General features: G+C 39.8%; 2 protein-coding genes across 9 annotated transcripts; both read left to right on the forward strand.

Annotated features, from left to right (window-relative positions):
• The first annotated feature begins 222 nt into the window (after positions 1-222).
• Positions 223-8854, forward strand: Eip63e (cyclin dependent kinase Eip63E). 4 transcript variants are annotated; one of them, XM_077423553.1, is made up of 7 exons: positions 223-1066; positions 2651-2740; positions 3108-3239; positions 3745-3929; positions 4033-4418; positions 4504-5048; positions 5150-8854. In XM_077423553.1, the coding sequence occupies exons 1-7, from the start codon at positions 1021-1023 to the stop codon at positions 5239-5241; spliced, it is 1476 nt and encodes a 491-aa protein (XP_077279679.1). In that variant the 5' UTR covers positions 223-1020; the 3' UTR covers positions 5242-8854. The 4 variants fall into 4 exon arrangements, with proteins under 4 accessions (XP_077279679.1, XP_077279681.1, XP_077279680.1 ...); XM_077423555.1 differs by lacking the exon at positions 223-1066 and adding an exon at positions 1450-1670; XM_077423554.1 differs by lacking the exon at positions 223-1066 and adding an exon at positions 1862-1961.
• Positions 5265-16397, forward strand: Znt63c (solute carrier family 30 member 1). Of its 5 annotated transcripts, XM_077423557.1 has the most exons (9): positions 5265-6221; positions 10169-10587; positions 12100-12291; positions 12393-12615; positions 13461-13722; positions 13816-13933; positions 14029-14244; positions 14691-14801; positions 14877-15381. In XM_077423557.1, exons 3-9 carry the CDS (start codon positions 12115-12117, stop codon positions 15117-15119), a joined length of 1350 nt encoding a protein of 449 aa, XP_077279683.1. In that variant the 5' UTR covers positions 5265-6221; positions 10169-10587; positions 12100-12114; the 3' UTR covers positions 15120-15381. The 5 variants fall into 5 exon arrangements, with proteins under 5 accessions (XP_077279683.1, XP_077279687.1, XP_077279688.1 ...); XM_077423561.1 differs by lacking the exon at positions 10169-10587 and having other exon boundaries at positions 14877-15384; XM_077423562.1 differs by lacking the exons at positions 5265-6221; positions 14877-15381 and adding an exon at positions 15425-16397 and having other exon boundaries at positions 10198-10587.
• The last annotated feature ends 157 nt before the right edge of the window (positions 16398-16554 follow it).

Consider the following 16554-nt stretch of genomic DNA (forward strand, 5'->3'; position numbering starts at 1 on the left):
CGCGCGTCGCGCGCTCGGCCAATCTAGGCCGCGGTCCACTTGACGCCACAAATGCTTCGAAGCATTCCTTTTCTTCTTTCTTTCAATGAAGAAAGAAGGATAAGAGGAACGCTTCGAAGCATTTGTCATTTGTAGCGTCAAATAGACCGCGCCTCTAGTTACTTTCACGGCGTCGCCGTGCGCGCGCGCGTCTCGGGCCTCGGCTGAGCTCGGCTGGCTCGCTCGCGACTCGCGACTCGCGACTCGTCGCGTCGTGCGGGCGCAGTATCCGCACTATCCGCGACGTGCGAGAGACAAGGGCTTCCGGGACCGGTCGGGTCCCGTGTCCCGTCCCGTTCGCAGATGATTTACCGGAGCTAGTGCGTGTGCGTGTGCGTGTGCGTGGCGTGCGCGAGCACCCGCCGTCAGCAGGGTTAAGCGCGACCGGGGAGGAGTTGCTCCGACTCCGACGTCGCGATCCCGTGGGCGAGAAGAGGAGAGGAAATACCAGAAGGAGGAGAAGAAAAAGCCAAGAGTGTGTGCGCGCGTGAGAGTGCCACCGCCACCGCCACCGACGTGTGAACCTTGCCCCTCTCGCGGACCGGAGAGCCGATCTCTCGGTGGTGCCGAATTTCGCGGTGGTAATATTCTCGCGGTGGCGCACACCGCGCGAAAAGACCCCATCGCCGTCGTCGCCGTCGTCGTCGTCGTCGTCGTCGTCGTCGTCGTCGTCCACGGGGACAACGCGGAGGCGTTTTCATGGCGCGAGGCGACGCGACGTCCGGGACCGTGCGCGCATCGCCGAGATACGAGACGACGGCACGAGCGACGTGAGAGGAACGCGCGCTAGGGAGCACGGCGCCCGGGATCGCCGCAGGAGCATCGGCCGAGGGAAAAACACAGCGGCGGCGGCGACGGCGACGGCGACGGCGACGGCGGTAGCGGTAGCGGTAGCGGCGGCGCGTACGCGCGCACACCCGCAGCCGAGTGCGTCACCGCCCATATGTGATGTGTCCCGCGCGTGCGAGCGAATGAGTAATCATGTATTATCCGGACAAGGGTTCGACCGCCTCCAAGAGCAAAGAAGGTGAGTCGGATCGTCGGAGCGCGCGGACGCGCCTGACGCGCATCCTTTTCCCATTCGACTCGTTCCGGCTCGTCGCTTTTGTGTGTGCGTGCGAACGAGAGAGAGAGAGAAAGCTGGAAAGAGAAAGAAATAATGTATGTGTATGTGCGCGCGTGTGCGACAGAGAGAGAGAGGGAAAGAGGTAAGGGAATTCCGTTCCAGGATCCGTAGAGATGGAAGAAGGACAACGGTCGGGGCAACGCGACGGAGAGGAGCGGAGTGATAAAAAAAGAAGGGTGTGGGAAGAAGGAGGAGAGAAAGAAAATGGATAATTCTCTCTCTCTCTCTCTCTCTCTTCGCGCGCGTCTCTGTCTCATACGTGTACGTGTACGGTATCGTTTCCCGATGGCGGAAGAGGGACGAGAGGGACGGAGCTCCGGTGTGCAACTCGGGCACTTCGGGCAGAGAGAAACCGAACGTTTTTCTTCGCCTCGGCCCGCGACGTCGCTTTGATACGCGCTTTATATCGGCTTCAATCGCAGGCGGCGGGATTCGCGTCTCCGTGGATCAACGTGGCTCGCCGTCGAGCGTCGAGCCCCGCGCGACGAGACGAGTACGCACGCACGTATGTACAACGCGATCTCTTGTGCAGCGCGAAGGAAGCCCGCGGCGTTATGTCGTTTTGACGCTCGAGCAGACGTTCGTTATCCGACGCGTGAAACTAAAATGCATATTGGTTCGTTGACCCCCACTTCGCTGTAACCTGTACGCGCGAGCGGAACAACTGTTTGCGTATGTATATGCGCGAGTGTGCACAACTGTACCGTACTCGTGTGCGTGTGACGTACGTGTGACTGAACGGCGTGTCATGTGCCCCGCATGCATATACGGCGGTTTCAAAGTTTTTATCGCGACGGTGAGTGTCCCCCCGGTGAGAGTTTGCTTCGTTGCGCGGCTCTCGCTCCAAGAAGCACGATGGTCGAACGCGACTTCAGACTTCAGAACGCGTATCTTCATCGTTGTAAAAAATCTGCCAACTTTCGTATCGCGATTAGATGAATCATCTACGTTCGAAACGAATTACATCATTCCGCTTTCAGATAAAACGCTGCTCGAGTTACCTTCATTGAGTGTCGTAACTTCTCTAACTGAGCGGTCGAGTAAGAAGAGTGAGGCACAAGTTTCGACCCTTGTAACGTTGTAACGCGAAAAGAATCATTCTTCGTCCGTACCTGTTATATCCGTTGTGTCAAACGCGTGTTACCCGCCAGAAGAGAAATTGGTAGACTCCTTTCTTTTTTCCCCCCCCTCTTCTCATTTGTGTATTACGCGATGTACTTAGTCGTACGGATATTTTTTAGCGTGCGTGTTTCTCGTCGTATCAAGTTCCTCGCGTTGTCATTTAAGAGGAATGTGACGCGTATATGCCTCTATAGTCATATTATTATAGGGAACACCAGCGTAACACGGTGGATGATGTCATAATGATCTGTTATAATCTAAATTACTCGGATGTTCTTGGCCTTCTGTCGCGATGTCGTGCTATCTCAACTTACGTTTGGCGTATCAAATGGTTGTTTTAAATATTACCCTTGTTACGTGCAGGGCCTGTGACAATGCGGGATAAGAAAGGCGGTGCTCTCAGCAGAGTGCAAAAATTAAAGAAACGCCTCAGCCACAGCTTTGGACGGCTTTGTAAGTACAAATCATTTTGTATGGATTTTTTGTACAAATAATTAATTTTTTTCACACCGATAAAATAAAGTAGTATTTGTAAAGATTAAACTTTATTATTTTTAAATGTGTGTGTTTTTTTTTCTTTCTTAATATTATTGAATATATATATATATATAATTTATATCGGGCAAATACGTGTTTTTGTAGACTGTAATCGAACGACGTCTACGTGTTTTATATTTGATTATTAACGTTATAAATATTAAAGATATTTGTATTACAAATAGAATAAAGTAGTTTGACACAATTAAATCACGACGTATTTGTTAACTAGATATAATTATGATAAATATCGTACATTTAAATGTTGTTTATTTTATTACAGCTATATCAAAAGAAGAGGCTGATGATGCAGCAACCAGAGGTCAATTGCCATATAATGGTTATTCTGAGGAGTTCCTAGACCGCTTGGAGCCAAATGGCAACATACCTGAGGATAAGAAAGATCGTCGTTATGGTGAGCTTTATCGTGAAAACGTTATAAATATATTATAAATATATGTTCGTGGGTTTGATAACGTCTTTTAGACAGAGTTTGATATATGTTTATATATTTTGTGAAATTGAGACGGTATAATCTAATCGATGTTGTACGCACGTTTACTAAGTTATTTATTAACTCCGTCTCATATATAAGAATGCACTTATTCGCGATATATTATTAAAAACACTAAAAAGATATCGCTAAAAAATTGTTTATCGATATGTATCGAATATCACGTTTTCATTTTTGTGCGTAGGTATTAATTATGCATGGTTGAAATTGTGCATGTATAAGAGTAGTTATCTCGCGATTATTTAAAATTTTAAATGTACAAAATAACCAAAACATATAGATATGTTACATATAATTTAAAAGACACAGAATTACTGTATATCCTAGAATTTTATAAAAGTCTGTGACTTTATCCACTTCTATTGCTGTTATTTTAAGAATGTTTTCGGAAATTGGACTGTCGTAGAATGGGGCAACCATGAGAGAGTGCATCGGCAGCTTTCGGTTTCTAGCGATTCAAAGCTTCTCGATGAAGATATACGGGAGGAAGCTAGGGTAATTTTGCGGCCCCGACGTCCACCGCGACCCAAATCCGAAGTTTTTCTTGGTCCGGACCCACCTAGAAGAACTAAAAGATTCTCCGCTTTTGGGGTAATATTATACTACATACGTACTCTCTCTCTCTCTCTCTCTCTCATTCGTATATTCACTTTCCAGTACGATACTATACATTAATCTGAATTTGTCTCAACAGGGAGATTCGCCGTTCGGTAAATCTGAAGCTTATATAAAACTGGAGCAGTTGGGAGAGGGATCATATGCCACAGTGTTCAAAGGCTACAGCCATCTCACTAATCAAGTGGTGGCTCTTAAAGAAATTAGACTGCAAGAGGAGGAAGGAGCTCCGTTTACTGCCATTCGCGAGGCAAGTCTCCTCAAAGAGTTAAAGCATAGCAATATCGTGACTCTACACGATATCATTCATACCCGTGAGACGCTCACCTTCGTGTTTGAATACGTTCATACCGATCTATCGCAATATATGGAGAGGTATGGAAGCGGGAACGGAGGATTGGATCCGCGCAACGTTAAATTGTTTCTTTTTCAACTGTTGAGAGGGCTGGCGTACTGTCATCGCAGGTAATTACATATATATATATAGTACGTAACGTCGATGTCTTTATCCTGATGCGCGTTGATTAATTTGTGTTACTGCATACTTTAGGAGGGTTCTGCACAGAGATGTAAAGCCACAGAATTTATTAATCAGCGAAATAGGAGAACTTAAATTGGCAGACTTTGGGCTAGCAAGGGCCAAATCCGTGCCATCGCATACATACTCGCACGAAGTCGTGACCTTATGGTATAGACCGCCCGACGTTCTTTTAGGTTCCACAGAATACTCCACCTCGCTCGACATGTGGGGAGTAGGTTGCATATTTGTGGAAATGTTAACTGGCGAACCGACATTCCCAGGTGTACGCTGTACGTACGACCAACTCGATAAGATATTTAAAGTGCTGGGCACACCTACCGAGGAGACTTGGCCAGGTGTTACGCATCTGCCCGGGTATAAGGCGCATAGACTGATATTTTATCCCCCGCGGAAACTGGGACTATCGTTTCCCCGGCTCTACGATATCGCCGAAGGCGATAGTATGGCGTCGTCGCTCCTGCAACTGAATCCCGATCAACGGATAGGAGCGGAGGAAGCGTTACGACATCCCTATTTCGCCTCTCTTCCTAGGAAACTATATGAATTACCTGATGGTAAGAATTTTTTGTGTATAAAAATTACGTCTAGCGCACCGTTGCAAATATTGTCGTGAAATATATGTCTCTCACGTGACAATCTGTTAATTCTGTTGCAGAAGTGTCGATATTCAGCGTAGAAGGTTGTCACTTGTATACAAACTCGAGGCACGGGTGCGCGGATACGCGTCACACGACTCTTAAGACTTGAGGTTAAAGCAAACGTTAAAAAGAGTAAATTATAAGTAAATTCGCAATTTACACGTTGAGTGAAACATTCATCCTCGTGAGATTCATACGTGTGGACGTACGCGCGCGCACACAACACACACACAGACAAATTATACTTAACAGATTTACACATACGCAAAACAGACATACACACACACACACACGCGCACAACACAACCATGCGCGCGCGCGCGGATACATAAGCGCACATGCACTACTCCCAGATGCGTTGTTCGCTCTCTCTCAGGGCTGCTCCATGATTTCCGCCACTGTTCGTTTTACACATGCAATAATAACATTCTTTTTCTCCTTTTTTTTCGAGAATATACGTATCGAGTAAATTATTAATTATTAACGAAGATAAATCGTAATTCTGGTCAAGGAAACAAGAAAGTAAAGCTTACGGCTACAAGTAAAAAAAAAAAGATTATAAGAACTTGCGCACGCTCGATTTAGGAAGCAAAAGCACGCACGACCCATCCTCGCACTTCGTCCAAATACTAGATTTAGATCGATACCAATCAAAAAGAAGAAAAAAAAAGAAAGATACCATACCGCCGCCCTGCGTCTCCCCGATCCCCAGCCCAAGCCAAGTAGGGCGGACGGTCGCTGGTTAGCAAAACTATTACGAAGTAATTATTACTTATCTTAGAAAAATTGTGGAAGACCTGTAGCACTTTATATAAACGAATTTTAAACTGCTGTTTCGAACACGATGTTGGTCGCTAGGACAGTTGAGAATATTGATAGATAAAAATAGGGAACCGTTGTTCGAGTTAAATTTATTGTTGGACGTGACGATAGCGTGTAAGGTGTTACAAGTTTAGGGAGGGGGGGGAAACAAACAAACAGCGCGTCAGTATTAGTCAAATGTCGTAGTAGCCAACATCGCCGGGACGCAGCGAGAGAAAACTAATTGAACGCTCATCGTTAATAATACCCGATTGTAGCGATCTAGACGTAAGTGAATTAGCATTAGATCGTATTTAATATCAATCGAAGTTTATCGACAATGTCGCAACGTAGCGTAAATGATAGCAAATCGAGACAGACAGAGGGAGAGAAAGAAAGTGGGAGAAGTGAGGTAGCGATTTTAGACTTGTCGAAATTTCATTTCAATTTGCTTTTAATTATTATTGACATTAGCCAAATATGGTGCTCGAGCTGTAAACTGTGACATGTTCAATCGACCTCGTACTCGTGATATAATTATTCAACGAGTATCCGTTCGATTTTTCTATAAAAAAAAAAAAAAAAAAAAATTACTACCGGATAAATTAGCGTTGGCAATAGTAGAAGTAGGGAAACGTAAAGAAGAAAGATAAAAAACGGCGTTACAGTTCTTCCAAATTTTGTCTAAGCTACAATTGAACGATTATTGCGGTAATATTACTCCTTTTCGTAGGTTACATTTATACCGATTTTTCAGCACACTTATTAAAAAAAGAAATATATATCAACGAGGTGAAAGTAAATGATAGGAGGGGGAGTTTCCGATGAGATTTGAAAGACGCTATTGCTATTACTACCGATTATTGCGTTTATTTCGGTAGATTGTAAATAGTATTACCAGATTCGTATTATCGATGATGCTGAGATAGCTGAATCGTGATAATAAATGTGACTTTGTAATAAATTCAGATGTATGGTACTCTGGACCCAGTTCATCCTTAACCCGGCAGTGGTACCACCAGGGCTAGGCGAAATATCCTGCAAAAAAAATTGCATTTTAAATGCAATCCAAAATTTACACTTACAAGCTCGTGATCGTTTTATGGGAGTACACGCGTTTAAACTACTCTCTAAACTGAAACGCCAAATGTTGTAAAAAAAAAAGTTATATTTCGTCTGTATAAAATACAGTTATATAAAGATTTATTTTTACATCTTATAAAAAGGAAATATCGATAAGCCACGAGATAAATCCTGCAACGAAGATTAGAATTTCGAGAATGTTACGTTTCATTTTTGTACTCGCGCGATGCAGAACGCGCGTACGAGAAATATTTTCTCTCATTGATGTTAAATGATGAGAATTTTCATCTCTTTATTTAATTTCTATATTATAGTCAAAAAACGTTTGCTTTATTGTAAATAGGTTGCAGTTCCAATATACATATTTCTCATTATCTTGACGTTACTACTTGTTATCGTTCGTATCATCTTTTGTCGAAGTTAAATATACATAATGTAAAATTAAGCTTGTTTAAGCGCTTCGTAGACGTTTAAGATTCTTCGTTTCTTATCCTGCCATTTTCGTGAAGAACGGGCATTTATAGAATGAATTAAGTAGGTTGATATCGTAAATCATAAGTATAATTTCCTACGTTTATGGAATTTCGATAGATATTCCGGCAGAATTGGTTTTTAGGAAGCGGTGCTAATACTTTTTTACTCTAGTGTGAAATTTGTAACTTATCCCATCCTATGGATGGTACCTTCGAATTTTGTTTCTAGAAAGAAATTACGTTTAATGTAAATATTAACGTGTAAACATGAATCCGTTTACATCGATCTCAATAAATGTAAAAATAGAGGAAGAAAAAAATTTAAGTGTCACAACTTTTTTTATATGTGAAGAAATTTGTTTCTTATTCATATATAAATTTAAAAAATTAGATTTTTTGTTTCTAATCCTATCGAAGTATATTAATTTATTTATTAAATATGAAAAATGATACACACACACACACATGATACTTCAAGAAAAGTTAAGTTTCAAATATAAATATAGGTACAGAATTTCTCTAGATTGACTTTTAAAACTTAAGAAGAGTAATGCGAAAAACGTAAATATAAATATAAAGATCGACTTTGTATTATAAAATTTTGTTATTTACATTTTGTGTATATAATAATATTTGTGTCTTTCACACGCGCGTGCATATGTTTTATATTATATCTAATCCTGATATATATAATGACATAATATTTCGAAGTGAAGTTTGTTTAACTCCATATTTATTTATCAGTCTCTCCTTAAACTTACTTTTCCTTAGTTTTTAATTAATATTTATGAATAATAAATAATTCCTCAAAAATGACGCATCTCAATTTTCTGCAAGAAAAATATAAAAAAAGTTTATATAGGTCTCTGAAAAAATTCCGTCGTATCGATAACAAAAATTCTACCACTGCCGAGTTAAACGTTTACCATACATGTTTCATTTAATTTTCTAAAAATACACAAGAACCTTCGTAGCTTTAATGTGTACTTAATACGTTGTTTAAGTATCCGATATTTTGTACGCGTATAGAAAATCTTCCGGTCTTCGACTGTAAATTTTATTTGTAAATTCTTTTTTTATATAAGAAATCGCGAATACTTTATATATCGAAACCGCTGCGGAATTGCGTATTGAACAAGAATTTAAAAAAAGAGAAAGTGGAGGAAGAGGAATTGTGTTTTCGCGCATAGATTTTGCGTTCGAAAATGGACATTTTCTTGAACACCTCGCGTCGTTAAGAACATGTGTTACATATGTCTGACGATTAGACCGATTGATGATCGATTCCCGAATTTATTCGGAAGTTGAACGTATTGTGCCTGTGCTACAAATATTTGAAATAATAAAGATACAACTCTCGCTATATACAGATATATTATATACCGCTTATGAATCTTACATCTATTTTCGAAATGCATGATGCATGGCATTACGTTCTCGACAAACTGCTGTTTTATGGCTCAAGTTTCCGTGCAAGCAAGAATTTGAGAATAATTTATATTTGCGAAATGAAATTTCTTCAAACTCCAAGTAGTCGTCTGTCGAAGGCAGATCTTGCAAAATATTTGCTGTAAATTTTATCGACGAGTATCGACAGAATCTGACAGAATATGGCAGATTGCCAGCAAACGCCGAGTATTAGAATCTGTGGAATATTTCATGTGAATAGTTATAGACGGATTCTTCTCGGTCTGTCTGCTGATAAAACACGAGCTCAATAAAATTAACGTCAATCGCAATATTCTGTTCAAATTCTGCTGGAAAATTACTAACTTTTTGTTTATTGGAAAACTTTTGGATATTTTGTTTTCTTTTCTGCAGCTTGAGGCACGAAATATTTTCAAGTACTTGCCAGCATTACAAAGATTTCTTTTCATTGCAAAAATTGTTATACAAGATGACGATTTTGAGAAATTGCTCAAACTAAACTGTCACACATTCCGTTTATCATTTCAAGGATTATCTGCTTCTGTTATTTTCGCGAATTAAAAGCATGTACCAGTTTCATTCCAACTTTTGTATACGAATCATATATTCTATGCGATTGCTCACGAGTGCTCTCATTATGAGCGAAAAAAGTTTTTCTTATCAGTTATTAACGGAATTGCGGCTAAAGCGAGACGAGTAGCATTTCGTTCAACAATCGTGGAGTTATTCGGAGTTAAAAAAAATTGAACAATGAAAATAAAATTATTTTTAGTTGAATATATGATGTATAAACAAAATTATCGGTTTTTTTCGGGAAACAAATGGTTCTAATTTTTTGTCGACCATCTTCACAAAAATCATTCTTTCCTTTCGTGCCATTTTGATCGAACAAAAACAAAATCTTATACGGGCAATTCAAAAAATTATTCGGTAACTTCCAGTTTTAAAAAACGCTTTGACCCTCTTTCAATTTCAGGTGATCACCTTGAAAACATTCAATTATTTTAATATTTTTCCTCAAATTTTTATTAAGTAAGTAGTTTTCGTTTTGTATGCTAAAAATGACAGATATTCCTTATATATCTAAAATCCGTCCGACAAATCGTTTTTCAACAATTTCTCAATTGTCTTAATTATACCTCATTTAAATCTAATAAATGCTTTATTACATGCCACAGCGTTGCGATAAAATCTAACACATCTGCTTTATTCCAATTGAATTTCAATTCAAATCTCAGTTCCAATCCGTAGGTCCGATACGGGCTTAACGCCGCGCGATTGGTCGGCCGCGAGCGGACGAGGCCGCGGGGTTTTACGAACGCGGGTGTCAGCGTCAGCGTCAGCGTCAGCGTCCTCGTCCTCGCCGCCTCGCGTCCAACGTCCAACGTCCAACCCTTTTTCATCCGCGGTCCGCGGTGTGCGCGAAGGCGTCAGGCGAAATCAGTTTAGCCATGGGCGGCCTGGGCGCCACGGTGCGCTGTGAGTTCTTCTTGTCGTGTGCCTTGTCCGTACCTGCCAGCGACGCGTGATCGCGCGCGCGACGGAACATGTCCAGGAACGTTCTTCACGCGCCGTGTTCAATCAGCGTCACTTGATACGAACGGTGGGGCGAAAACGCGAGGGCGATATACGGTGAACGGGCAACGGGCGCGACGAATTCCCTCTCGCAGGTAAGTATACCTTTCCTCCCCCCCCTCCGCGCTCTCCGCGCCCGTTGTGTTGTGATACTTGTGATACCATTGTGACGATCTCGCCGCTGATGATTCTGGATTGTACTTTTCGTTACTCGTTACTCAATTGGTGAACCCGCGACGATGATCAAAGATCACTGATATTTGATCGACTATTCTCTGTTCGAAAAAAAATTTGTGTGTGCGCGCGCGAGCACTATACAAAAATTTATAGTGTGTGCAGGGTGTGTATATAATTATTGTATATATATATATATTATATATAAATTCGCTGTATGTATATTTGTGAAGCCGAAGGTTTGTAAATTACAAAATCAATTTCGCACTACGGAGTAATGTCCATTTTACCAATGTGCGTTAATTTTAATCTCGATTTAACGTGCTTTTTATATTCTTCTAGTTCTAAAAAGAATTAGAAAAAGAGATAAGAAGGATGTTGAGTCGAGATTAAAGTTAATGAACTACGTTGATAGAAATGGACATGTAATTCTTAGAGCTAGAAAAGAAAAGATAAAACACACAAAGTAAGTCAAACCGAGATTAAAGTTAATCACACAGCCTTGACATAAATACTCATCCGCGAACGTTCGTTTCAGGACGATCGGTAACGTCGGCGCTCTTCCGTTACCCTCCCGAGCCAACACTCGATACACTTCGCAGCAGCCGCAAAAATTTTTTTGCCCGGAGCCTGCTGCCTTTTGCTACGATCTCCTCGTCACGTCGGTGCGCCCCGAACCGAAGCCTTCTAGATTCATGGCGCATGAATTCTCTCTCTCTCTCTCTCTCTCCCCGCGCGACGAATCACGTCCGTACCTTCCTCGCCGTTCCGCCGTGATTCACGTTCATTTCCCTTTTCTTGCTCTCTCTCCCTTCTCCCGGATTTATGGCAAATGGATATAAGGAAATTGCTTTAACGCGTAACGATTCGGGGCGCACGTGTGTGTAGCGCGTAGCGCGCGATCCCGTCGTCCTTGATCGTCCTCCGAATAAGAGAGGCCTCCTGTTCCTCCCGCGGCGTATCGGGACGTGGTCTCTCGCGCCGAATGATCGTCCGAAATTCGCGTCTGATCTTGCTAAACAAACAAAGAACACGAGAGGGGGAAAGAGGTGCATTGGATATCACTGGATCTCGAGCGCTGTCCCCGTCAATTTTCGTCGTCCCGTTTTCCTTCCCGGATTGACAGTTTTCGCGTCCGACGGTCCGACGTTACCGCCTCGTCCGCATCAGCTGACTTTTGGTATTTGAAACATCCGATATTTGTGCGCGACGGGAGAAACATATATTTTCCATTCTTATCGTTTGCAATTGCAATGCGACCAAGTTACTCGAATGTCGTACAGCCCCTTCTTCGGTCTACAGGCTCAAAGGGTTATAAAAATATCTGTGCACTATTAGAAACTTTCTTTGCGGAGAGACGATTGTATTCCCGAGGTACTTTGGTGTACTCGGCTTTGTCGCAAACGCTTACATATTTCTTTTAATCTTTTCAGGTCTGCACAGATACCATGGGTCGTTACACGGGGAAAAAATGTCGTCTCTTGACAATGTTATGGCTGACAGCTTTATTTTTCTTAGTCGAAATCGTAGTCGGTTACGTCACCAACTCGATGGCTTTAATAGCAGATAGTTTTCACATGTTGTCGGACGTGGCCGCTTTGGTGGTGGCATTTCTCTCGGTGAAGGTAAGTTTCGTGCTTATTTTGAATTTTGTTTCGTAAAATTTCAGACAACCATTCTACTTCCGTAACATTGTTGATTGTTTATAAGCGTTTTTACGTTGCAGATGTCACCGAAGAAATGGTCCAAAAATACCTTTGGCTGGGCCAGAGCCGAAGTGTTGGGAGCCTTGGTAAACGCCGTGTTCCTGGTCGCTTTATGTTTTAGTATTACCGTGGAGGCGTGTAAGAGATTTATCGAGGTAGAGGAAATACACGAACCAGAACTACTCGTCGGAGTTGGAGCACTCGGTTTGCTGGTGAACGTGATAGGTTTATGTTTGTTCCATGGTGAGTATCGTGTAAATAGAATTTTATTTGTTTTCGATTAAGTTATACGAGGGTGACATTTATCCTTGTCTTGAAGAATTTGAAGGTTCTCTGAAATTGTCCCAGTTATTAAAAGTATAAAAAGAGAATTTCGTATAATAAATATTTGTATATTAATACGCATATTTGGAAGAATATATATACGGAATACTTGTACAGAAATTTTCACTGTTACTTTCATTCTGTTAGATAATATTTGTTAAGTACTTTACTCCTATTTTATATTTTAATAATTATCCTCCTCGTGTCTAATCATATAATATCTTAATATCTTAATTATGATAATGGATAACTGTATTGTATATTCAAATTGCTGTTTGCATATACAAGGTTCTTTGTTCATTGTCGCGATGTTATCTTATTATTGGTGCTCAAGAGATTTTGTCTTGGGTCAAGATAAAGAGAAATTGATTATTAAATGTATATCTACTTAGCAAACGTATTAACACAGCAAGATTTGAAATAAAAGACTTCTGTAAATATAAGAGAAATAATATTCTTATTGTAGAGTTGCTGCGATAGATTTATATCTCAAGATTGCAAAGGGAAAAAATATCGGAGCTACGATGTAAATGTTAAAAATTCTCCCCCCGATGAGGAGAAGTATCGATAATGCTTAATATATCTATTTCATTAATTTATCGATATTAAATTCTCTGTAACTGAATATTTGGGGAATAAGAAACAGCTAATATTTCTTCCTTTTAATTAATCGATTTCTACATCGTCTATCTTATATAACAAATAAAATTAATCTATTTTATCGATATATAAACTGTAGATATTAATAAGTGCGATTATTGTAGAACATGGAAATGCTCATGGTCACTCGCATGGTATATCTCGAAGTCATAATAGACTAAGCACCTTGGTGGGCACGGACGACAATGAGAACGACGAAGCTTATAGACCTTCGACGCCCCAAGTAAAACGAGCGCATGGCCATTCGCACGATGCAAGTCAGATGAACATGCGAGGAGTGTTTCTTCACGTACTTTCTGACGCGTTGGGCTCCGTCATCGTAATTGCGTCTGCCCTAATTGTGTGGCTGACAAAGTGGAAGTACAGGTGATTGAAAATACTCTACATTTTTACGTATTTTATACGGATACCGAAGAATTGAACGTGTAATTTAAAATTTGTTCATTTTTTTCTACACAGATTCTACATTGATCCTGCATTATCGCTTTTATTGGTCATTCTTATCCTGCGTTCCGTGTGGCCGTTACTTCAAGAATCAGCTTTAATTCTATTGCAGACTGTGCCAACGCACATTCAGGTAACATTTTTCCGGCTTCTATAATTTGGTACATAAGATCTTTAACATGTACGATTAATATTTGCATTGTCTAATTTACAAATTTATTCGTACAGGTCGATGCTATACAGCAACGTTTATTAGAGAATGTGGACGGTGTGTTAGCTGTACATGAGTTTCATGTATGGCAATTGGCGGGTGATCGTATTATAGCTAGTGCGCATATAAGATGTAGAAATCTTTCGGAATATATGAAAATTGCCGAACAAGTTAAAGAATTTTTCCATAACGAGGGTATACACTCGACGACTATTCAACCAGAATTTATTGATGTAAGCAGATATAGTAACGTTATAAAAATTTGTGTGCACGCACGCGTGAACGCAAAAAGCGTTGGTTAAAACAGAATTTAGATGTAAAAACATCACGATAGAAAAGTTTGCGCAAAGAAACTAAGTAAAAATGCATGCAATTTCCGAGCAACAGTCTTTTGAAATACATTCAAAGCTATGAATGATCGTAAGTTGTGATTAAAAAATATGTCTGTGAGTCACGCGTGAAGTTAATACACGATATCTTTTGTCCAGCGTTAATGATGCGTAAAGTGAACATTCACCGAACTATCCGCGACTCACGGATAAACGGTGCTTCGGTAGCAACTTACGATTGCTTCTAAAATAGATACTTTTGTTGCTAGATATTTTTAATAAGTTGCAAAATACATTACTAGATACTTTTAGTATATTAAAGACATTTTTCTATCGTTCTATCGTTCTAGTATCATTCGAATAGCGAAATTAAAGAGACTCCCACGGAAGATTGCGTGTTGGATTGTCCAAAGACTGATAACCCGTGCAATCATGCAACGTGCTGTGGTCCTTCCAAACAAGTAAGTGCCAGTGCCGCGTTATAAATTTTTTTATTCTTGTATCATTCGTCATCCGTATATTCTTTGGTTCCTTAGTATGGCTTGGAAAGAGATATAAGTCTTCCATTGGAGTCCCCTGAGTCAAAATACCTCGGACGATGCTTAGAAGGCTTAAAATCAGAATCAAATACGACTGTAGATCGCGATAGTTTGCCTACTACGTCTGGGAACCTAAATTCTGTATTTCATCTACTTGAAAGTACAGTTATATCTGTTTGCGAAGAAAAAGAATTTTTACATGACGAAGCTTCAATCGACTTAAATTATTTGAAGAGTTAACCAATTATTTTACGATCAAGTTCATATTATTTATCCAAATTCAATATCAGGTTGCAGTAAGATTGATATAGTCAAGGATACAAAATGAAAATTGTATGTAAATTTTATTTTTATGTTTGTATTTATTTTTTATATTTGCTTTGACAAGATAAAAAGAGAATTGTTACACGCATTTAACACATGTCATGACAAATATCTCCTATATCATAAAACTTCATTTCTTTGACATTTTGTTTTTTATCCATCTAGCCTTACTGATAAGATCTGTAAATAAGATTTATAAGACAATAACTTACGTAATACAGGGTCGTGAGACTCCTTCACCTGGAGAGACGCCATACATGTGCAGACAGCGTAATAGCCTGGCGCGTTCGACCGGCTCTATAGGAGGAACAGAGCAACAAGAAGTGAATGAAATGGAACGCGGACACTTGTTATCACTGCCCGCTTCGCATCCAACAGCGTTCCACTCCGTCCAAGTTCCCCACACTCACGTTAATGCACCAACTGTCTGAGCTCTCATTGCATTATCGAATATCTACCTCCATAGTAAAATACGCGAGATGCGTCACGATTTATTGTACGAGTATACAATAAATGTGTACCTACATAGAATTCATTAATATCACAGTTGATGGCAGTGGTGGGATGACATTAGGCAATTGCATATAGTAATTAATAAATTAATACATTCACAAGGTCATGTGAATTAAAATTATTATTAATAAATTTCTCTTCTTCCTGACATAATTTGGCGAATAATCTGTTAGTTTCTTATCTTTGCCATCAATTTACTTATAGTAAATAATTAAGATACTTGATAATTAAAACCCAAAGGCATATTAATACCAAATATATTACGTTACATAATGCTCTATACGCTCTATATGCTCTGATATAAATAATAAAATGCTAAATTTTTACTATAAATTTCTTAGAAAAAATTTCAAAATTAGAGGACTTTGCGACTGTTTGATGCATAATGTATCATATAAGATATATATATATAGTCTAAGTTAGGTATTTTTTAAATCTCACTTGTACATTGACGCTGGTTTTATAAAAACTCACTTTGCGAAGTTCTTTATTTATATGTAATTTTTATTATGTTGATTTTAATACGTAATTTTGTAAGATAGGACGCAAATCTGTAAGCAAGAGTACCAAACTCTTCGTTATATCTATATTTTTTCCTCCATATATAATTCTTAAATGTTAAGTCTGTATATTTTTTATGTATTTCTTATAGATTTAAGCAATTATAAAAGAAAACTGCAAGATGTGTATTAATTATTTCCGCGTTCCATATTATAATACTTGTACAATACCTGCAATTTTAGAAACAAGAAAAAATGTCAATTTTTTTGGTAGCTTCTCTTTCTCTTATAACCTTGGAAAACTTGTGTGTCAGCTTAGAGCAGTAATACTACTAAAA

Source organism: Temnothorax americanus, unplaced genomic scaffold (genome assembly GCF_048541705.1).
Source record: "Temnothorax americanus isolate GAGA-0224 unplaced genomic scaffold, ASM4854170v1 Scaffold8, whole genome shotgun sequence".
In the NCBI taxonomy this organism is placed as follows: Eukaryota; Metazoa; Arthropoda; class Insecta; order Hymenoptera; family Formicidae; genus Temnothorax; species Temnothorax americanus.